General features: G+C 41.7%; 1 protein-coding gene across 5 annotated transcripts in view; it reads right to left on the bottom strand.

The window, feature by feature from the left end:
- Nucleotides 1-22,931, bottom strand: part of HDAC6 (histone deacetylase 6) — a 1,533,697-nt gene that overhangs the window by 907,850 nt on the left and 602,916 nt on the right. For all 5 annotated transcript variants that reach the window (XM_044080374.1, XM_044080376.1, XM_044080377.1 and 2 more), the window contains exons 12-13: nucleotides 9,483-9,542; nucleotides 9,310-9,399 (exon numbers count right to left, since the gene is read on the bottom strand). In XM_044080374.1, coding sequence (XP_043936309.1) covers nucleotides 9,310-9,399; nucleotides 9,483-9,542 — 150 coding nt within the window. The remainder of the gene's footprint in view (nucleotides 1-9,309; nucleotides 9,400-9,482; nucleotides 9,543-22,931) is intronic.

Raw genomic sequence — 22,931 nt, 5'->3', positions numbered from 1 at the left:
GCTCTCCTAGGTGGTCTCAAATTTTTGGCCCCTCTGAGGAACTGCTTGAGCAGTGGATGAGAGAAGAGGGGAGGTTCTGTGTTACAATGAGCTAAAATGGCTAAGGCATGGATTTTAATGGAGGAAAAAGACGGGCCCTTGTGAAGCATCTCAGTTAAGTATTGTAAAATCGGAGGGAAATTGGGTGCTGCTGTGCTCATCCCCTGAGATTGGTTCCAAGTACAGAATCTTTTCCATTTTTCAGCATAAGATTTTCTAGTACTAGGCCTCCTTGCCTCTAAAATTATATCCACACAGATATGCTGAGGGATGGTAAAGGAGATATCAAGTAATTAGCCAGGCTGCAAGGTTCAGTGTTGGAAGCTGAAAGTGCAGAATCTGGTTCTCCTGCTGAGACAGCAGGGAAGGAGTCTGAAGCAGGTGTCAAGGAGATAACTGTGACACACTGCGCAGGAGGGGGTACCAGTGTTGGTGCGGCCAAGCTGGAGTAATCAAAATCATGCTTGGTTTGTCCTGTTTGATTTTTAGTAGTACTTTGGAGAGCAGAGGCAGCAGGGGGAAGGCAAAGACTGATAGATTTTTCCAGCTGAAGGACAGAGCATCCACTTTCCAGGCTTGTTTGTGGGGAGTCCTTGTGCAAAATTTGTCCAATTGGTAGTTCTGGGGAGAGGCAAACAGGTCTGTATCTGGGCTCCCCCATTTGCTTGTCAATATGTTGAAAGTCCTTGGTTCCAGTTTCCAATCGTGTGGGTCGATGAGGTTTCTGCTTAGTCCGTCTGCCAGTGTATTTAATTTTCCTGGCAGGAACTGAGCTTGTAGGTGCACCTGATAGCTCAAGGCTGTGTTCCACAATGCCATGGCTAGTCTGCAGAGGGGTTAAGAATGTGTACCCCCCCTGCTTGTTTATGTACCACATAACAGTGGTGTTTGTCCATCTTTACTGTCAGTTCTCCTGGAAGAATGTGGTCCTTAAAGGCTGTCAGAGCATTCTGTACTGTTAACATTTCTTTTTGATTGGTATGAAGGTGCATTTGACTTGGGTTCCATTTGCCCTGAATGCACTTCCCTGCCAGGTGAGCCCCCCATGCATAGTCTGATGCATCTGTTGTTAGGGTTTGGGCGACGGGGTGGTGTGAAAGGTAGTCCCTTGTTTTGGTGGCAGGCCTCTGCCCACCAAAGGAACTCTAGGCGTAGGCAAGGTATGATAGGAATCATCGTTTCTAGGTCTTGAGAATGTTGACACCATAGGCTTTTTAGATACCACTGTAGTTTCCTCATATACAGTCTTGCATCTGGAATTAGAAGAATGCAGGAGGCCATGAACCCCAAGGCTTGCAGTATTTGTCTTGCAGATAGCAGGGTTTTTGTGGCCACTTGTTTGAAGTAGGTTGTCAAATGAATTTGCTTTTTTGGCATGAGGTAAGCCATATGGGAAGTTGTATTCAAGCTTGCTCCCAGGAATATAATTTGTTGACAGGGTACAAGGTGTGATTTCTTTTCATTTATGGTGTACCCCAGACAAGTTAGAACCCTTTTTACAAAGGTCAGACGATTCAAAAGTATGTCCTGGCTTTCTGCCTGAATTAGTCAATCGTCCAGGTATGAGTATATTTGAATATTTCTTTGCCTGAAAAATGCAATAACTGGAGCTAGGCACTTTGTGAATACCCTGGGTGCAGTAGATAAGCCAAAGGGCAGTGCAGAGAACTGACAGTGCGTGTAGCCTGCTTTGAAGCGTAGGTATCTTCTGCAAGATTCCCTGATTGGGATGTGCAGGTATGCTTCTTTTAAATCTAGTGTTGCCAACCAGGCATCTTTGCCTAGCATAGGAAGTAATTGGTGAAGAGACAGCATCTTGAATTTTGGAATCTCCAAAAAGGTGTTCAGAGTAGACAGGATAGGACACCATGAATTGTCTTTTCTGGGTATCAGGAAAAGTCTCGAGTAGAAACCTTGTCCCTTTTCCTCTTCTGGTACCAGCTGAATAGCCCCCATGCTTAAGAGAGAAAGTACTTGTTTTTGGGCCTCTGCCCACTGATTTGGGGGTAGGTCCGGCCATCCACTTGGTGTTGGCAACATGTGAAAGTGAAATCTGTATCACTGGGACACTATATTTAAAACCCATTTGTCCTAGGTAATGAGTTTCGAATTCTTTGCATGAAGAGCAATCTTACCCCCCAAAGGGGCAGTCAGTTGGTAAGTGCTTGGAAATTTTAAAAGGAAGTCATTGAGACAGTTTACCATAGGGGGGAGTCTTATTATTCCCAGACTTGGAAGTGGAGGCCCCCCACTGCTTACTTCTGAGAGTCCCCTGGGACTGAAACCTGGGTTTTTTTGCTGTGTCTGGGATTGGCTTGAAAAGACATGGAAGGGGCTGGAAAGGACCAATTCTTAGATGGCCAGTGCCTACTAAATCTAGGAGGCTGAACTTGTAAAAAATCTTTAACAGTTTGCATAGATTTAGCTTTATCTTCCATCTTTTTAAGAACTTCCTCAGCCTTGTTGCCAAACAGGAGGTCCTGATTTAAAGGAGTATCCAGCAATTTTGCTTTAACATGATCAGGCAAAGATTGCTCCTTAAGCCAAGCATGCCTTCTGAGCAGTAACAGCAGCCCTGCAAGATGCCTCTAATGAATCAAAACCACATTGCAAAGTATGTTTTCCAACTTGTTCAGCGGAATGCATTAAATCCTGTAATTCTTTATTTTCCACAGTCTGGAATCAACATAATTTTCTGTTTAAGCAGTCCAATAACATGTTGCTGATATTTTAACATATGAAACTGGCAGTTTAAAGCCCTAATGGCCAAGGTTGCAGAAGTGTAAAACTTCTTACCCCATCTATCCAGCGCCCTGGAGTCTCTATCAGAAGGGGTAGGATTTTTGGCAGTAGAAGCCTTAATGCCCTTGGGCCCCTATGAAATAGTCTCTGGATCTGCAATAGGATTTTTGAAAAGGAACTTGTGGGACTCAGGGACCCTGTGACCCTGTAGTATCTTGTCAGGTTTTCTGGGAGCAGGAGGCAGGGAATCAGGGGAAACTAGATTCCGAGAAAGCATCATGAACAATGTCTAGTACAGGAGGAATAGCTAAAGGCCTACGCTGAGGTAGGAGAAGGAAATCCCTAAGCCTCTTTTTTGAATCAGAAAAATCCTGGCTTTCCCAGTGGAAATGCTCCCTTAGAGTATGTAAGATTTTCCCAAAAGAAAAATCCTCAGGAGGGGAAGCAGAGGGAATAGACTCCTCTGCATCAGAATCCTCATAAGTAGGTAAGGGCAAATCCAGATCATCAGAAGAGTCAGAAAAAACAGAATCCTGATCAGAAGATTCATATCAACTTCAGTCCTAGGCCTCTTAGAGGGGGGTGGTTGGCTACCCCTGATTGGAGTTATTAGATCTTCAGCCATTCTTATCATTTGTTTTTTAGGCCTAGAGGCCTGAGCATGTGGCCTGGGCGTCGGTTTTTTAGACATGGATCGAGATTTAGCCCTAAGTAAAGAAGGAGGCGTCAGTTTAATATGCAAGTCCGTAGGCCTGAATACACCCTCAGAAGCTGGTGCCTACACAGCGGCTCTGGACACATCCAAGGTAGAGACATCCGCAGGTTCCATAGTTGAAGCATCTCGCAGCATACCGGACCCCGAATGGGTCTCAGTAGAGGCCTGCGAATCAGAAGTAGCGGGTATCAGGGGCTGCGAAAGTGCCTCACCGAGTACCAGCAAACTGGCAACTGGCTAAGGAGAAGCGTCGTTGGCAGTTTTGGACCTCGGCGGCCTGTCTCTGTCTTTATCTTTGCATTTTTTCGGAATCCCGGTAGTCGGATGGTTAACAGATGACATTTCTGGATAATTAAACCGAGAACCAAAATATTTAGAGGCGAAAATATACCAACGAAGGATAGTGAGCTGATTAAATAAAGCACAAAACCGACAGCAAAGTACGTCGTGGTCAGGGCCTAGGCAAGGAATACAGTACGAATGAAAATCTTCATGAGGTATTTGCTTTCCAAAAGTAATGCAATTATTAACTTTTACTGACTTCAGTAAGGTGCAAGAAAAGGTTTCCCCAACAGGGTACTTAGCTTTAGTTGAAGACTTCAGTTCTGAAACTCGAAAATGAAAATTTCAGGAGTTGGCCGACTGGCACTTGCGAATTGCTTCTGCTTCGGCTGCATGTTTTATACCCCGGACGACTTGACTTCATGGAAGAAGGGACAGCAACCGACGCAGGACCCAAGACTTTGTTAATCAGGCCGACTCAGAGCAACCTGCAAGCAGATAACCCAAACGTAATGACAACAGTGAAACACGAAGAACATCCAGCACTTACATCCAAAAAGTGAAGAAGGCAGTGAGAGATCATGAAAAAAATACCAACAATGATAATAAAGGTATACCCAAGGGTAACTAGAAAAAATAGTAAGTAGAAATACCAGCAATGGTAATAAAGATAAACCTCAAATTATTAAAAAAGAGTGAGGGCTTATGGCCCAATCATTAACAGCAATAAAGATTTTGAAATTTAGCTAGCCACATCTTTTTTTTTTTATCTGTCTATATCTGTATATATCTGTATATATATATATATAAGGAGGATATTAGAAAAGCTAGTGAGAAACAAGATAAAAAGTAAGGAAAATGGAGTATATTTATCACAAAAAAAAAATCAGTTCACTCAGGCTAATGGTGACCATGTCTTATTGCTGAAGCAGCAAATGACATCTGAGGTAACTCACAAGGGGATTGTGGGTAAGGGTTGGAGCTCGAGCTATGGAGCCTAAAGACTGTCGAGTGGCCAAGGATGTATCCAAGGATCAGATCTGAGATCCATCAGTTGAGGAATGGACAAAAAGGCATCATCATATACCCAAGCTATTCTGCTGTACCAGAGAAACTGGAAGGAACAGACTAAATTAATTGTATAAAAGCACAAATAAGCAACTGGACTGGTATTAAATAGCAGGAGTTGTTAACTGAAAGGACACATTGTGTGTATGCTCCAAATCTCACCATGAGAAAGCAGCCAAGGTGTGTATAAGTAAACATGCAATCATGCCAGGTAGAATGGCAGAAAGGCAAAGTATTAAACATTTGAGTGTTTCAGGAAAACTGTACACCAGGCAGAAGAGAAGTAAATTTTCCTGGCAAGCAAGGAACGTCGACAGGCAGGTGTGAGATTCAAGCTGCTGTATCCAAGCTGCTTTCAGAATACTTCTCCCTGGAAGTTCAAAGACATTTTTTGATGCAAAGCAGGCTAAGGAGGGAATACAAACAGCTGTCCAACAAAAAAGTGAGCCATCAAACAGAAGGTGAATCTGCTTCTCCTTCTCTGAATACAAAGCCCATAAAGAAACTTTTCCAGTGAAACCTTTTTCAAAATATTCCAAAGGAAAATTCTTGAGAAATAGAAAAACACACAGGAGTGGACTATAAGTATCAGAAGTGCCTTAGACTGAAACCAGAGACTGGGGTTGGGAGATGGAGATGAACAGGAAGACCAGCAACACTGAAATTAGTGGATAAATGTGAAAATATACAGTATCAGTCAAATTTGTGAATTATTGGTTTACAAGAAAAAGTGACTGAGAAAGACTAGATTTTTGCTGACTCTTAAAATTGTGGGGAGACTGGTTCGTAGGAGGTTACCAGGCTAGCAGCCGTAGAGCCTTTACAAGTCTAGCCATGTTAATCCAAGTATCCTCATTTGTTCTTTTTTTGAGTAGTTCGCAAAATGAATTTATGAACAGAGCAGGTCTGTGATCAACATCGGCAACCCCTGTCCATGAGGGACATGGGTGCCACCCCAGGGGCAAATTTGCAGTCTCCCATCCAATTATCTAGGTTGCGTTTGAATAGGGTCAATGAGGAGTTCTATTTTATGTGACTAGGGAGTCTGTTTCAGAGAAGTGTCAGTCCCTGGGAGACATACCTGTCTCTCCAGCAGGATCTGTTAATGTCACAAGTTAGGTTAAGATCCCTAGACCGAGTGACTCTTGAGCCATCTGATTTGCAAATGTGCAGCATTTCCATTAGGGCACGGTTGGAGATTGCTCTATAGGCCAGGCACAAGTCACCTCTCAGCAACTTATAAGACACAGAGTAAAGTGACAGGGCTTTCAACCTGTCCACATAGGTCATGGTTTGGAGACCCTGCATTTTTTTCGTAAGAAACCTTTGAGGTCTCTCTCCAGTTGCTGCAGGTGTCTTCTGAGGTACATGCAGAAGGGTGTATTATACTCTATTAGTGGTCTCATGAGAGCTGAGTACAGTGGAGTTATAACATCCTTTGACCTGGATGCTATGCCCTTGCGTATGAGGTGCACTACATAGAAGCTTTCCTTACCACTGTGGAAACTTGGTGGTCAAAGTTCAGATTGCTATCAGCCTGCATTCCCAAGTCCCGCACCACAGGGTTGGAACTCAGGGGAGTGCTGTCAATATTGTAATTTGTAGAGAATTTTGTTTTGCCAAAAGGAATAATAATGCATTTTTTTGCATTTAGGTTTAGACCATGGCTTTGGCACCATTCATTTGTTTGTGTTAGACCTTCTAGTAGGAGGGATAACGTCAGTAAGCCAGTAGGCCAAGTGCATTCAATATTTCTTGGAGATCCTTATCTGATTCGAAAGACAATCTAAGGATTGATTCCACTGAATCCCTAGAGTCCTACTGGAGGACCCACATATGATTAATTAAAATAACAAAAAACGGCACAGCTCATGAGATGAATCTTCCGTTTGATAACAAAACTTGAAGCGCTTTTCGTTTGCATCAAAGCAAATTTCTTCAGAAGTAAAAAATTATTTGCTCACATCGCATTTAAAACAAAGTGGAAATGACGTTTTAAAACTAACATTTAAAGCAACATTGTTACTTAAAGCTGTACACAAATACTATTATATTTAAACTGGTAACACTGTAGATTCCAAAACCAATGAACAAGACAGTTAAACAATCTGATATAATAAATGGATTTAGCTTTAGTGCAGTAAATTAAAAACTATACTAGGTATTGTTTCACAGTCAATAAAGATTAATAAAAAAGTTTGATAAGAATACTCGAACCAAATAAACTGCCATAGGGACACCAAACATTGAACAGAAGTCAGGATATGCACATATTAATTTACACATTTGCAGAAATTGAAGCAAAATGTCAAAGCAACTACATGTTTGAAAATAAATCTCATACACAAGTGCCAGCTTTCACCATCATCTGCTTAGTTCATTGGTTTTGGAATCTACAGTGTTACCAGTTTAAATATAATAGTATTTGTGTACAGCTTTGAGTAACAATGTTGCTTTAAATGTGCGTTTTAAAACGTCGCTTCCACTTTGTTTTTAATGCGATGTGAGCAAATAATTTTTTACTTCTGAAGAAGTTTGCTTTGGTGCAAACAAAAAGCGCTTCAAGTTTTGTTATTAAACGGAAGATTCATCTCCTGAGCTGTGCCGTTTTTTGTTATTTTAATTAGTTTGCTTGTGTTTTTCTGACCCACACATGACAATGTGTGTGGGACCAAAAAGACTGTCTGCCATGATCTCTAACACCCAGTGACACACTGAACCTGTGGAAGACTGTGTTCAAAATTGAAACCAGAAACAGTGCTCCTTCTGGAAGGCAGCTAGCTATACAATTGTGGGTGTCAAAAAAGCAGCCTATCTAAAAATAGCACCGACAGTGCCCTGGCTTGGACTTTGTGAAGTTTATCTTTATTCCCAGTGACTGAAAGATAATAAGCAAATAATCTCTGGCTGTAGTTAGATTTTCTATGGCCAAAGACGTGAATAGTCAGTCGTTCAGATAAAGGAATATCTTCAACCGCTGTAACGGTGCCATGCAAGAATATGACTGGATAATTTGTCAGCCTTAGCTTCTTCCATGCAATGTGTGTGTTGTGGGTTTTTCACATGGTTGATGTAAGGACTGCACTTTAGCAAATTACATACCTTATTTCTAGTTAGTCAAGTGCAAATCAAGGACTTTAAACTCCCAACATTTTGTCTGACCCAGACATATCTGATCCTGTCAGATCCAGAATGATCTTGGGGCTTTTGTTTCAGCGTAACTCAGCAGGAATTACACAATGAAAATACTGGCAAAACTCTTATGAAAAGCACTGTATCCTACTAGAAGAGAAGGTATGGAGCTATGGCTATCACTAAACTGAATCCTATCAATGATTTCCTTTTAGGGTATACATTTTCTTATTACATTAAATGGCAAAAAAAAAAAAAAAAAAAAAATCACTGCAATGGCAAAGACTAACAATACTATACGTGACAAGTGAGGCTCACAGCTGTGCTACAAACAGTGACAGTTTTCCTTTAAACAAAGGTTACATGCTTACCAGTAATGACGGATATGTACTACAAGTCATAATGGCACTAATAAAGATGGAGTAGACCATGTAATTTGTTTCGACTGGATGCTACAAGTATGTGCGTGTGTTCTCTTAAATGCTCTAAATGAAGAGTCTAATGAAGTTACCATCATCAAGATTCCTGTGCCCATTAATACAAGTTCAACAACCCAGACCACTCTGCTGGTGTACAGGAATAAAGCTCAGAGTATGGCCAAAAAGACCAGAGTTCAAATAGCAGCTTGGACACTTGCAGGAGTTATGGGGAGGAGGAGGAATGAAGTAGATAAATCTGTTCAGGGGGGGGATACTCTTGGGGGACACCATCTTTGATAAAATCTCTGATGTCGACCATGACTCACACAGACATACTTGTCTACAAGAAGAGCAGGACATTTGGCTAAATCAGACATGGAGGCATGGACATGCATTACAAAAGCCCACTATGTGCCACCCCCTTAGGCACTGATAAGCATGTGCAATGAGATGACAGGACTTGAAATCAAACCTCCATTTCTCTACAATGATGACAGTCCCCTTTCCAGCCTGCCAGATTCTGGCATTCTTTCTTGGAAAGCAATGGACCAAAGAGGCATAGAGGGAGAAAGTGCTGCCAGTCATCACGGAAAAAGAGGGAGGGAAGAGGATTCATCAACTCATCTTCTCTTATACCACTGCAGCAACTTTTCTTATTTTGGACCTGGTGGTCCTTAACTTCCAGAAGCACCATCACGCCACCACTACTCAATTCACAACATCTGAAGTTGCACCAGTTCAAGAAAAGACCTCTCGAGATACTTGTTTTACTTTCACTGTCAAACAGACAAATGGGTAGGATTGGGCAGTTGGACATTTGTCATTAGTAAATCAAAACAGATACTATACGACTATCATATCTGCTCTCATTAAAAATAGTGTGCAGCTAGCAAAAACTATATATTCTCTTACCTCCAAAGAAAGAATAACTTTCCCTCCAGCCAAAGACATCAAGAGGTGTGTCAAAATAGCAAAACATGATGGAGAAGCCTGCATCTCTCCCTAGGAAAATAAAAACACATTATGAACTTTTTAAAATTCAGGTAAAGAGCAAAGCAGAACAAAAATGACATGCTTGCACTCACCTTAATGTCTCCCACAGCAGAGTCATAGCCAGCTGCCACAAGAACAAGCTGAGGACGGAACTAAAAAGAGAAGAAAAAAATTAGATCTAATGTGACCCCCCCCCCCCCAAAAAAAAAAAATATTTCATGCAAAGAACATCAACAACTCCAGTACAGTTCAAATTTTTGTGTGATTGTGATGGAACCATATTAGCTCCTTTGTACTTCAGCTCTACACTTCACAGACACTGGCAGAGATCAACAAGAATCAGGCCTATACTGAAGATCAGAAAGTATACTTCTATCTTCCCACTGGTGTATGCAATGCTAAAAATGGTTTAATGTTTATGCAGAACTCTAATCCATTGAAATGAGGATGTACAGTGTAACACAACTGAAATTACTGCATCTTAAATTGCATTTACTGTTTTTTTTTTTCCAGAATCTATTTAGGAATAATTACTACACAGTACATGTCAACGACAGACACACTGCACGAATAACTGTCTAATACAAGCAAGCATGTAAAACAATACTGTTATGGGGTTTTATTCTGAAAGGCTATATAAGTTGTCTACACACGTTTCCCAACTATTTAAAAGAGTATATGGTACAGTCAAAGAAAAAGAGTAGCAAAGTACAAGAGTACAGTCATAAGATCTGTAGACACCACTGCCCAAACAGTACTCATCATGCAAGTAATTATGCGCAGGGTAGGGCAGAAAGACCAACCAAAGTGGAGGTTAAATAAACAAACAGGTAAGCACAAATCCTTAGAGGAGGCAACCCTGCGTATAGTTAGTATATCAGGTGAGACTACTGCACTGCCTATGGTTGGCTGTGCAATGGCTCCTTCTTCAATCACCTTCCAACCTACTCTGATAGCCACAGTGTTCTAGTGCAGGTTAAGCTAATCTACAAAAGACAATTGGGGAAACCTCCATGGGGAGATGTGGGATGAAGATGGAATTTTCATCTGTTTTTTTCATCAATTTTGCAGGGATGTCCATTTCTTTGCAACGTTACTGTTGCCCCATATTTTCTCCACTTTTTGATGACGGTCTTCACTGTGTTCCACGGTATATCCAATGCTGTGGAAATTTTTTTGTACCCATCTCCTGACAATGAGATCCCTTTGATGCTCTGTAAGCTCTCTGAGAACGATGGCTTTTGCTATAGCAAGCAACTATGTAAATGTCAGGAAAATCCTACTAGGACAGCTGAACTTTATTTGGGATTAATCAGATTCTCTAACTGATGGCAGGTGTGTACCCAAGAAGACTGAATGCTGTAATTAAATCAAAAGGCGCTTCAACAAAGCATTACTTTAAGGGTGTGCACACTTATGCAACCAGTTTATTGTACTTTTTATTTTGTATATTTTTTCTCTTAACAGATTTGTTTGTTTTTCAATTGAATTGTACAGGTTATAGGTCACATTAAAGGTGGGAAAAGTTTTGAAATGATTTATTGTGGCCTCATTTTTTTATATCACAGAAACCTGGCATTTTAACAGGGGTGTGTATATTCACTGCACATTAACTGCTCAACTGGAGATCTTACTGCCCAACTCTTATAACAGCAATACCACTGGGGTGGGGAGAAGTAACATCAGAGATTTGGGATTGGTTATTTACACATTAATAAAACAGTTTTGGCTGTGTGTTCAAAGGGTTGTTGGGTTACCCCTGAAGAACAGTCAAATCTCAAGAAGGCAACAAATCTTTCCCTGGAGGTCTGAGTAAGAAAGTGCCTTTTAGAAAGGACTTGCACAGTCTGGAAGAAGCCAAAGAGGAAGCCTTTTTGACTTGATGAAAATTAGATACAACTGCCAACTGCACTTGGACTGTAGAAAAACTGACACCTTCCTGAAAAAGAGAAGCTAAACATTTCAACAGGAACAATGAAAGGATCAATTTTCTTCTGAAGAGCCCAAGTTGGAATCTTTTCCATTTACTCATCTTCCTTGTAGATGCTTTCTGGGAGGAGAGAAGTATTTGTCGGAATGGGGAGGAAAGCCTGGGCTGTCTAGCTATCAATTTGAACTGGAGAAACCATGCAGTTCGTTTGAGGCCTGGGATGCTGAGATGCTTCATTTCCTGAGGGGTGTGATGGAAGATCTGTACACAGGTCCAGTATGTAAGGCATCTATCAAAGATGAGACCAAAGGAAGGGGAACCACACTTGGCAAGGCCAAAAGGGGGCAATGAGAAAAACTGCACTTCAACCCAAGTGCTTTTTGTAAGAATTTTGGGATCAGAGGTACAGGTGGATAAGCATAAAGGAGTCTGGATGGCTAAATGTGGACAACAGCATCTCTCGGCGATTCCCCCTAAGGGGGGTTTAGAGCAAAGAACCTACTACAGTTGTTGTTGTGGGAAGATGCAAAGAGATTTCAGTAAGGTTGGTCCCAATGATGGAAAATCTCTGCCACTGAATGACTGAGAGACAACTCCTGAGGCATGAAAATGGACCTGCTGAGTTTGTCCGCTAGAATGTTGGACCTCCCCGGTATGTGCATCCCCACAAGAAAGAGGATGGAAGAACTTGCTCGCTGCACACACTCATTGTCTCTCAACAAAGGGGGAAAGATTGGACCATCTATCCCAAATCTCCAATTGGGTGGCACCCGTAGTTACCATGACTATTGAAGGAGACAGAAAAAGGGACAACTGAATCACCAATGAAGATGATCTTAGCATACTTGAGTGAGTTTAACTGGAAAGGACAGAGGGTGAAGATGAAGACTAGACCACTGAACAGCTACAATCCACTGGAGAACATGCATATAGAGGCAGGCCATAGGAATTAAAAGTTAAGTAATTACCATAACATGGCATCTGTGTTGTCTATTTTCATTCTTCTTCACTGTTGGGTCTTCGGATCTAACCTTGGATCTGAAATCAACCACCTTCACAAGACTTTAGTATCCAAGCCTCAAGCTCCTCCCTTTCCCATAATGCATCAAACCTTTCCCTAACACCTCAAATTGGGTTTGATGCCCTCATACAGGATACTAATAGCAAGAAAATACAGCAAAATAAAAGAATCTGGGGCCCAAACCATGAACTTGTGGGTTCCAAATTTCTCCAGGTAACTTCTCGAAGATACCAAGGTTGGAGGATGAATGGAAGGGAAGTGAGGAAGAATGAAAATGAACAACACAGATGTGAAGTACATAACTTCTAAATCTGATATTGTCCATTTCACTCTGTCACTGTTGGGTCAAAGTCCCCAGCTACATAACTTCTGGGTGGCCCCCAGGGAAGGATATGCCGGAGCACTGTCAAGCCGAAGGGTGCCCTGTTTCTGGAGACAATGCTCAATTTATAATGTGACACAAATGTATGCTTGTTAGACCAAGTGGCTGCAGCACACATTTCATCAATGGAAAATGCAGAGGAAGTAGCCATAGATATAGTTCAGTGAGCATTTGGAAGACAAGGTAATTCAACCCCTGTTTCAGAATAAACGTTAGAAATCCAATCAATCAGTTATCCATTTGGCTAGGATGATCTTGGATGCCGCTTGGCCCAAATAATTAGTAGAAAAGGATATAAATAGTTGATTAGATTTTATATGCTTCTTTGTCCTGTGCATGTAGAAAAGCAACTGTCTATGGACATCGAGAAAATGTAGCAGGTATTCCCCGTGATTTGAATAGTTTGGAAAGAAAAGCAGCAGCTGAATGGACTGATTACTATTGGATTCTGGTGCTACTTTAGGCAAAAAAAAGAGAGATTAGTTCTCAGGGAAATGGTCTTTGTGAAAAATGATGTAAGGAAGTTTGGCTGATAAAGCTTGCAACTCAGATACTCTTTTGGCTGAGGTGAACAGTCTTCCACAAAAGAAATCTGAGGTGACCAGAATCAGCCGGTTCAAAAGGCTTTTGAATAAGGCTTTGAAGAACTAATGTCAGATCCCAAGGCAGAGAAGGATCTTTTATTGGAGACCTTAAAAGGAAAATACCTTTTATGAAAGCCTTGCATAACCTTGAGGAGGAACCAGAACCTTTTCCTGAATGAAAATTGGAGATGGCAGCCAGCTGTAACTTAATTGTAGAAAAACTGGTGCCAGCATGAAAAAGTGAGCTCAGAAAGAGAGAAATGGCTGATGTGGGAGCTGAAAATGGATCTATATTCTCCTGTGAAGCCCAAATGGAAAATCTTTTCCACTTACTGTTATACACCTTTTGAATGGAAGCTTTCTGAGAGGCCAATATTATCTCACGTACCAGGGAAGCTAGCCTGGACTTTCTTATAATCAATGGAAGTGGAGAAACCAAGCAGTCAGTCAGAGGGTGAGGAGATTGGGTTGTAGATGATCTGACGGATGGGAGATGAAGTCCTGAACTGGATCCAGTATCCATGGGGGATACTTTAGATGAGACCATTGGAAGGGGGAATCATACCTGACGAGGCCAGATGGGGCAAAGAGGTTTACTGAGCACTTCAGCAAGCTGGCTTTCTGTAGAAACTTTGGAATCAGGAGTAGGGGAGGGAGTAAGCATATATGAGACCCAAGGGGGGGGGAAGGCAATCAGGCAATCATGAACTAGAGCATCCCTTGCTGACTCCTCCTTCGGGGGGATCAAGGCAAAGTACCTGCTGCATTTGTGGTTTATGGGAGATGCAAAAAGATCACAGCAAGGCTGGCCCCAATGGTTGAAAATTTGGTTTGCTACTGCTTGATTGAGGGACCACTCATAAGGGGTCAGAATGGACAGGCTGAGACTGTCTAATAGGATACTGGTCTCCCCAGTGTGAGTTGCAATTAAAAACAGCTAGAAGAAATTGCCCATTCCCACACTCTCATGGCCTTCCTGCACAACGGGTAAGATTGACTTCCTCCTTGTTTGGAGATGTACCAGACCACTGGTATGTTGTCTGTATGAATTGCAATCATCCCTACAGAGAAAAAATCCGAAAGGCTTGCAATGTGAGATGGACCACTCTGATCTCTAGGTCATTGATATGCAACCTGGTCTTTTGGTGGGACCAGATCCTTTGGACCATCTTCCCCTGATAATACCCCCCAGCCCAATGGGAAATCATCCATAGTTCACTGTGGCTATTGGAGGAGAGAGAGAATGGCCTGGCTTGTGATAGGTCTCATTCCAATCACCATAAGAGATAGCTTCTGCAAACAAGTGTCAGTTTCATAGCAACAGATAGAGGCTGATAAAGAATGGACCACTGAACAGCCAGACTCATTTCAGGACTGGCATAAAGTACCTTGCCAAGAGGACTAAGATGATGGCTGCTGACATGGACCCCAGCACTCAGAGTGGTAACTGAGCTGAGGGCGATGGATATTCTAATACATCCTGGACTTGCTTTCTTAGAGAAGTTATGCAGTTGACATGAAGTGTTCAGTTGCACTCCTGTAAACTCTAGATTCTGCACAGCAATCAGGTTTGATTTTGTCCAGCTTATCGAAATGCCCAGGTAGCTGAAGACAAGGATGAGATAATCCCTGGCTTGGATCAGTTGATGCCTTGTTGATGCAATGAAGAGCTAATTGTCTAAGTATTGAAACATCTGGAATACCTGTAGCCTCAGGTGAACGGCATACATTTGGTAAACACCTGGGGAACTGTGGTGAGTCCAAATGGCAGTGCTCTGAATTGGTAATGATTGGTCCCCAGCCAAAAGTGTAAGTGTCTCCTGGAGCATTTGTTCATTTTCATATAATTTACGTCCTGAAGATCTATAGAACACATGCAATCGTGTTTGTGCAGAAGTGGCAGTATGGACTGAACTGTAACCATTCGGAACTTTAATTCTTGATTACAGGTTTAGGGTGCTGAGATCCAGTGCATGTCTTAGGTCCCCTGCTTTTTTGGCACCAAAAAAGTGTGAATAAGTTCCATATCCTATTTGTGCGGTTGGGACATGGACTCTTTTCTATACAAGTTTTTGAACTTCTTGAGCAGGAGACTTCCACTCACTGAGTAGTACATCGGGGAGTATCCTTGTGGGACTTAGAAGAGAAGGGGAAAGGGGAACGTAATAACCTCTGGATATTATTTTTAGCATCCAAACATCTAGGCTCCTAGGTGCAAGGAAAGATGTCCTGTGACTGCCTCCAGAGATGAGCAGTCAAGCAGTGCTTCAGGAGCGCTGACAGGACTTATGGGAAAAAGGTTCCCTAAAGCCCTGATTCTGTGGACCCTCTCTGCCTCTAGGGTGGCAACTGTAGTTGAAATCCCCTCCTCTGCTCCTGGAAGAAGTATTGCTGTGAAGGTCCTGGAAAGGCCTGTCAGACTTTCTGAACCAAGTTGTCTTCCCACCTCTCTGATTCCTTGAAAAGATTCTTTGGTGATTAGAAAACTTAATCCCCACAGCAGACATGGTCTTTCGGTCCTTCTTGCTGCGGGTAAGAGTTTCTTTCACTGATGGTCCAAACAAGGAGGACCTATCAAAGGGGGCATTAATGAAAGTCACCTTGAAGGGTTCTGCAAAATCCTAAAGGCTCATCCAGGCACGTCTCCCAATGGCTATGCCTGTACCAGCAGCTGAAGAGGTGCCTTCTACAGTGTGTGAGATCAACCTCATTGAGAAATTTGCAATAGAAGTCACCAACTGGGGAGAAATCTTTTTGCAGTTTTCCCAACAAGGTCTCTTTCAGAGAAGTGTCTAACTTCTTGATCAGGTCTCTCTATAAATGCATAAAGTTTGCTAAACAGTTCAATGCCCTTAGTGAAAAAGTGGCTGAGGCATAAATGCACTTTCAATGTCTGTCCAAAACCCGAGGCTCCTTGTTTGGGGGATGAACAGAGGAGCTTTGCTCAGCTAACTCCTGACTGGTGGCTGCTGATACAACAATGGCATCAACAGGGTCCCCTTTTCTCCAATGTAGATGGTCAGAGGGCGGACTCAAGAACTTATCAGGATGCTTAGGGATTGGCTCAACAGTATCTCGTTCCTTCCAAGCCTAACGAGCAACCAAATCAACGAGTTCATCCACAGGGGGAGTCGACCAGGATGTAGACAAGCCTTTCCCGAAAGCCTCCAGGAATACAGACTCCTTGGAGAAAGGTTTTTGGGAGGACCAATCATCTTTTTGTTTGAGTATTTCTAGGATATCTCCAAAGCAGACATAATCCAGTGGAAATTGGGTATGAACCTCCCCCTTCATCAGAACCAGTGTCTTTGCTTAAAGACTCCAATAGGGAGTCCAACTGACTCCTCTTGCACTTTTTCTTCCAATGCACAGCCTCTGTGGGATGTTCAGGGGAGGAATTGGAAGAAGGGCGAACCTTTGTGGGGAGGAATACTGGAGACTTGTCTGGGGTGCTGACCTATGGCAGGATGGATGGATTCAAAGCTTGCATGGGATGAGGATTTGGTAGGATCTGGAGGAAGAGGAGTTGAGTCTCAAGGTTTAGAGAAACACCTCCCTGCTACCCAGAAGGCTGAGTGACCCATGAAACCTGTTATGGGACAAGACCAGCTTATTAAAATGTATATTAATTTCAGTTTATTAATGATGCTATAATATGATTGTTAAAAAGGAAATATAATTTGTATGCAGGGCTGGGAAAAATACAGCTTCATAAGGTACAGTATTGCTATTTTTAAATGCATTCTTTCAGTATGTAATAATAGTACGTGTTGCATGAAGTGAGGCATGTAGTTATACAAAAAGGAATTTGTTAGCCTGACTCCTTCAGGCTAGGAGTGAGTTATTGTTAGAGCAGGTTTGAAACATCCAAGGTCAGAAACAAGACCCTTTGGAAGCAGGTGAATCATGTATAGGAAGGTGTTCACGTGAAGTCTAAGGCAAAAATCACGAGGGATGAGAACATTTGCAAAGTTTTCTATAGGACACAGTCATTGTAACGTCATGAAATTACATGAGCAGTTTGATAAGAAAATGTATAAAATTACAATTTTTGTATGAAAAGTGAGAATGCTTCATCAAGAATTATGAAGACTAACTCTCAGCGCTGTATGAATAAAATTTCTGTTTGTACATCCTGAAGTGTTGTTCCTGACTAGAGGCATATAAGGTAAATTCTTAATGTTATTTATTTATGACTAACAATTTGGTGCCGTGACTCGGATCTGAACTTTGGTATTGCTGCAGAGCAGTTCTGGAATAGGGTCCATTCACAGATTTTCTGTGAATTCTACACTGCTTTGTATGGAATAGTCAGAGACTCAGATGTGCAGCTATTCAGGGAGTACAAACATACTAGCCTTGGCAGAGAAATTGTTTTGTAAGGGAAAAGGGTTGGTTTGTGGTTTTTTCTTTCTTTCTCCCTTTTAGGCAATTTTAGCAAAATGTAGAATAAGTGCATGACTGTTTGTAGAATAAATGCATAACTGTGTATGTAGTATAAGTGCATGACTATGTTTTTTGTTTAAGTGAGTGGTTGTAAGAAATACAAGTAATAGTGGGAGGACCCCACAGTAAATGAGTATAGTAAATGTATGTGCACATACAGTAAAGGACTAATTGACACAAGGAGGCGCCTTGTGTTGAGGGCGGTACCCTCAGGCTTGAAAGGTAAGAAGTATGAGAGATGTTTTTACTCTGTCAATGTATGAATGTATGAGAGAAAGAAATGAAAAAGTTAAAAGCTAAAAATAAAGTTAAAACAAGTTCATGAGCCCACTGCATAATTGGGATGTAGACTGTTTAGTCTACGTCCCAATCATGCGGTGGGCTCATGAACATGTTTTAACTTTACAGTCTATGTCCCAATCATGCAGTGGGCTCATGAACATGTTTTAACTTTAAACAAGTTCATGAGCCCACTGCATGATTGGGACATGTACTATACAACAAGATCATGAGCCGATAGCATGATTGGGACATAGACTATACACTGTTAAAACAAATTCATGAGCCTATCACAAGACAGAACGTAGAGGTATGCGTTGTTAAAATAAATTCATGAGCCCAAAAGCACGTTGGGACTTAGTGTGACTGTGTGAAAGTACCCTCACAGGGTCTGAAAGAGTGGTCAGTTCTGGACACAGTACCTATCCGTCCCGTTATCCCGACAGTAATGCTGGAGCTGTAACTTTTGAGCTCGCACAGGGATGAAAGCAAGGGGGCTCTGTGGGAAAAGGCCGATCGAAACGTCTCCTCTGTTGCTGCATGCCAATAGACTTCCTACTTTTCCCTCCCTGTATGGTGTGTGGATTATTACAGTTATTTTCTGTCTTCGGAATTGCCAGGATACAGGAGTTGTAACATAAGCCTATAATTTTTATTACTGATTTATAAAAGAAGAAGAATGGGAGCAAAAATAAGCAAGCAAGATCAAATCCCTGAAAAGGCAACACCTGCATATTTTATGTATTTTAACTATGGGAAGGAAAGTTGTAAATACTTGCATGACTGGTTTCAACTTACTAAGAATTGTGCTGGTGGGGTATTTCCATTAACTGGAACTTATGATAATACTAAATTGCTGACAATGAAAGGTATTTTGGAAGAAAAGAAAAGCAAAGTAAGTGGGGAACAAATGACAGCATTTTATTCTTGGTACAGTGAAGCACTTAAAAGGGAAAAGGACTCACTCAGCATTAAGAGGGTTGCAGGATGTTAATAAGAAATTGTTGCAACAAGTAAAAGAGGTTAAAAAGGCAGTACAGACCAGTAAAAAAGGATCCCTTTATCCTGTCTTAGCAGGGCTGAAGTAGAAACTTCTGAGGAGGATGATAATCCTCCAATAGCTAGTGCACCCCCACCCCCATAGGCACTAGTACGGGTACCTCCTTGTACAAGACTCTGTTGTTTCTCAGACTCCTACTTTTCGGTCTACTGTCCACTGGACACCCAGTTCATGTGATACTGGTACATATCAGACTGGTTCCCCTGTTCAATCTTCATCTTTTCAACAGGCATCTGCAGTTGAGGGGGGTTCTTTTTCCTATCCTTCTCAGATAGCTTCTACTTCCCCAACAGGGGCATTAGTATTTGATTTCCTGTATCTTACCATACATGCTCACGTGACAGAGTACAACAAGAAGAGATTACAAACTCTGGAGGGGATCTATTGGCACCTCTCAAGGAAATTTTGGGGGCTAACAATAGGGAACTTGTTTATCGTCCTTGGACCCCTGCTGATTTGCATACTATGTCTAAAAATTTTCCAAATATTAGAGAAGATCCATTAAAATTCAAAGAAGAATTAAAAACTATAACAGAATGTTACAATCCTACTTTGACAGATTTAAATCAACTGCTGAGGGTAGTTACTTCAGATGAAATAAGAAAGCAGTTACTGGAAAAGGCTGAAATAACAGATTTCACTCCCATAGGAAATGCATTAATAGATAAACGAACAGCACTGTTAAACAAGATTACAGATGTGTGTCAAGATAGGGCTGACTGGTCTAAAATACAGGCATGTAAACAAAATAAAGGGGAAGCCCCTGTAGACTATTTGAGTTGCCTTAAAACAGTATTTGCTAGACATTCAGGAATACCAGACCCAGAAGAGAAGCTAAGCCAGCTACTGCAGCAGCCTCTCTGCAAGCCCCTGTACAAAATCAAATAAAGCAGATGTTCATAGACAGGCAAGGGAAGGACTTAAGAGTCCGTGCTGCAAATCATTGTACAGAGCATCAGGAAAAATGAAGGAAGGATACGGAGGATAAGCTGTTAACTTTACAAATTAGGCAGCTGGAAAACCCAAGGGGTTGAGGTAGAAGCATGGGAAGGGGCAGAGGAATTGCTAGAGGATTTAGCAAAAGTGCTGGTCGAGGGGAACAAGGTGCAGCTGGTTGGCAACAACGAGCTGGCAGTGCCTCTCCAGCTTCATCTAATACATCTAGCTTTACTTGTGGAGAGGCAGGACATTGGAGAGGGGAGTGCCTGCACAGGCAAATGCAGAGAGTCCAACATACTTGGACTGAGTGGCAACAAAATTATAATAATGCAGTTTTTCCTCCACCACCTCCTCAGACTGGAAGGAGTCAAAGAGCTCCATACTGACTAGGTCAAAAAAATAATACAGAAGTGAATCTTAACCCTCTACTGCCAATAGATCAAAATGGGCCCTATGTTAAGATGAAAATAAATTCAAAGAAAACCCTGTTTCTGGTGGACACTGGAGTTAGTAGGTCAGTGCTAAAAATTACTACAGATAGTCAAATACCAGTATCAGAAAAGAAAGTAAAGGCAGTTGGAGTAAGGAATCAAACTTGTAATTCAGTCTCTAATACATCAAGGAATAATAATACTAGCTAAAAGCCCTTGTAATACTCCTATTTTTCCAGTGAAAAAGCCAGGAAAGGATACTTATAGATTTGTCCAAGACTTAAGGGCTGTAAATAATGCACTGCTACCTACTTTTCCTGTTGTTCCAAATCCAGCAACAATACTGAGTTGCATACCACCTACAGCTAGTAACTTTTCTGTGACAGATTTATGTTCAGCATTCTTTTCTACACCTATTCACCCTGACAGTCAGTTTCTGTTTGCTTTCACTTATCAGGGACAGCAATATACATGGACACTGTTGTCACAAGGATATACTGAATCGCCTTCATTATTTTCTCAAATTCTAAAAAAGGATTTGGAGAATGTGCCATTTCTGGGTGGGTCTGTGCTAGTACAATATGTAGATGATTTACTAATAGCATCAAACTCTTTTCAGCAATGTCAGCAGGATACCTTGCATCTTCTGACTATCCTTGCAGAAAAGGGACACAAAGTGTCTAGAGAAAAACTACTATTGTGGTCATCTCAGGTACGTTACCTTGGTCATTTAATATCCTAGGGTAGCAGTCAAGTGTTGCCATCTCGTATTGATGCAATATCGAAGGCCCCATATGTCCAACTACTCAGAGACAGCTTAGGTCTTTCCTAGGGATACCGTAGACTGTGGATCCCTAACTATGCAGAAATTGCCAAACCTTTGACAAATCTTTTAAAGCAGGATACACCAGAGCCTCCTCTTTGGAATAGTGAAGAGGAAATTTCATTTCAGAACTTGAAGCAAGCTTTAGCTACTGCCCCAGCTTTAGGGTTACCAGACTATGATAAGACTTTCATTTTATTCTGTCATGAAAGAAATGGATTCGCACAAGGAGTACTTTCACAAAAAACATGGGGACAGCTATCATCCATTGGCTTATTACAGCACAGCACTTGATTCTGTTGCAAAAGGTTTTCCACCTTGTTTAAGGGCAGTTGCCGCTGCTGCCATTCTAGTTAATCTGGCACAATCGTTGGTGCTTGGGAATGATCTCACAGTAGCTGTCCCTCATTCTGTATCATCTCTTTTGCTTAAAATGAAAACTCAACCATCTCGACTGCACATCTAACTAAATATAAACTTACACTTCTTTCTGATCCATCTATTTCTCTAATCCACTGTCCTGTTCTAAATCCTGCATCTCTGTTGCCTACTGCCGAGGCTGGTGAAGAGCATGATTGTGTGTGTGTGTGTGTGTGTGTAACTAACTATTTGCTTTCTCCTTGGGAGGACTTAAAGGACACCCCTATACCCAATGCTGACATGCATCTGTTTGTGGATGGTTCCTGTGGAAGAGATTAAACAGGAAAGTTGATCTCAGGAATAGCAGTCTGCACCGAGGAAACAATATTGTTGCAACAAAGATTAGCGGGTGTTCACTCTGCTCAAATAGCTGAGCTAATGGCTTTGCAAAAAGTCTGAGTTAGCCAAAGACAAGGTGGCCAATATTTTTACAGACAGCAGTTATGCTTTTGGAGTGGTACATGACTTTGGGCAACTTTGAGAGAGAGAGAGAGGGAGAGAGGGAGAAAGAGAGAGAGAGAGAGACAGAGGGTTTTTAACCTCTTCAGGAAATCAAATTAAAAATTCAGGGTACATAAAATCATTGTTAGATGCACTTTTGTTACCTAAAACGCCGCCTGTAATCAAATGTTGTGCACCTCAAAAGGGATTAAACGTTGTTACAAATGGTAACAACTTAGCAGAACCAAGCTGCTAAATAAGCAGTAGTAAATTGTTGTAAACATCCTTGTATGTTGACAACAACAAACTACAAAGTACAGTTTTGTACCTACCATAAATGTAGATGTTCGAGTGTTCACCCTGCTGCAGTCTTCACACTTGGGTTATCTTGCCGTCAGGCGGTCCCGCAGTCGGTCTGAATTCCAAAGTCTTGGTCTGGCGTCAGTTGCTGTCGCTTCTTTCCTGACCTCAGTGCGCCAGGGGTATACATGATGCATCCGACGCCATTTTCTTCAGTTTTTCTTGCCCCAGATGTCAGGTGCCCCCAAAAAGGTGGTCAGTAATTAGTACCAATCTAAGAATTTTAGCACAAGCACAGCATCCCTCCAGCTATAAGCAAATACATCAGAAAGGCATTGTAAAGATTTAGTTAGTCAGAGTGGATGGAGGGAGGGTAACCTGGACTGCAGCAGGGTGAACACTTGAACATCTACATTTATGGTAGGTACAAAACTGTACTATGTTCATCATGTTACCCTGCTGCAGTCATCACACTTGGGTAGAAT

The sequence above is a fragment of the Protopterus annectens genome, chromosome 8.part0, assembly GCF_019279795.1.
Source record: "Protopterus annectens isolate FY-2018-M chromosome 8.part0, PAN1.0, whole genome shotgun sequence".
Lineage (NCBI taxonomy): Eukaryota > Metazoa > Chordata > Ceratodontiformes > Protopteridae > Protopterus > Protopterus annectens.
Note: the sequence above shows the minus strand (reverse complement) of the source record. Positions and strands in the feature narration are given on the sequence as shown.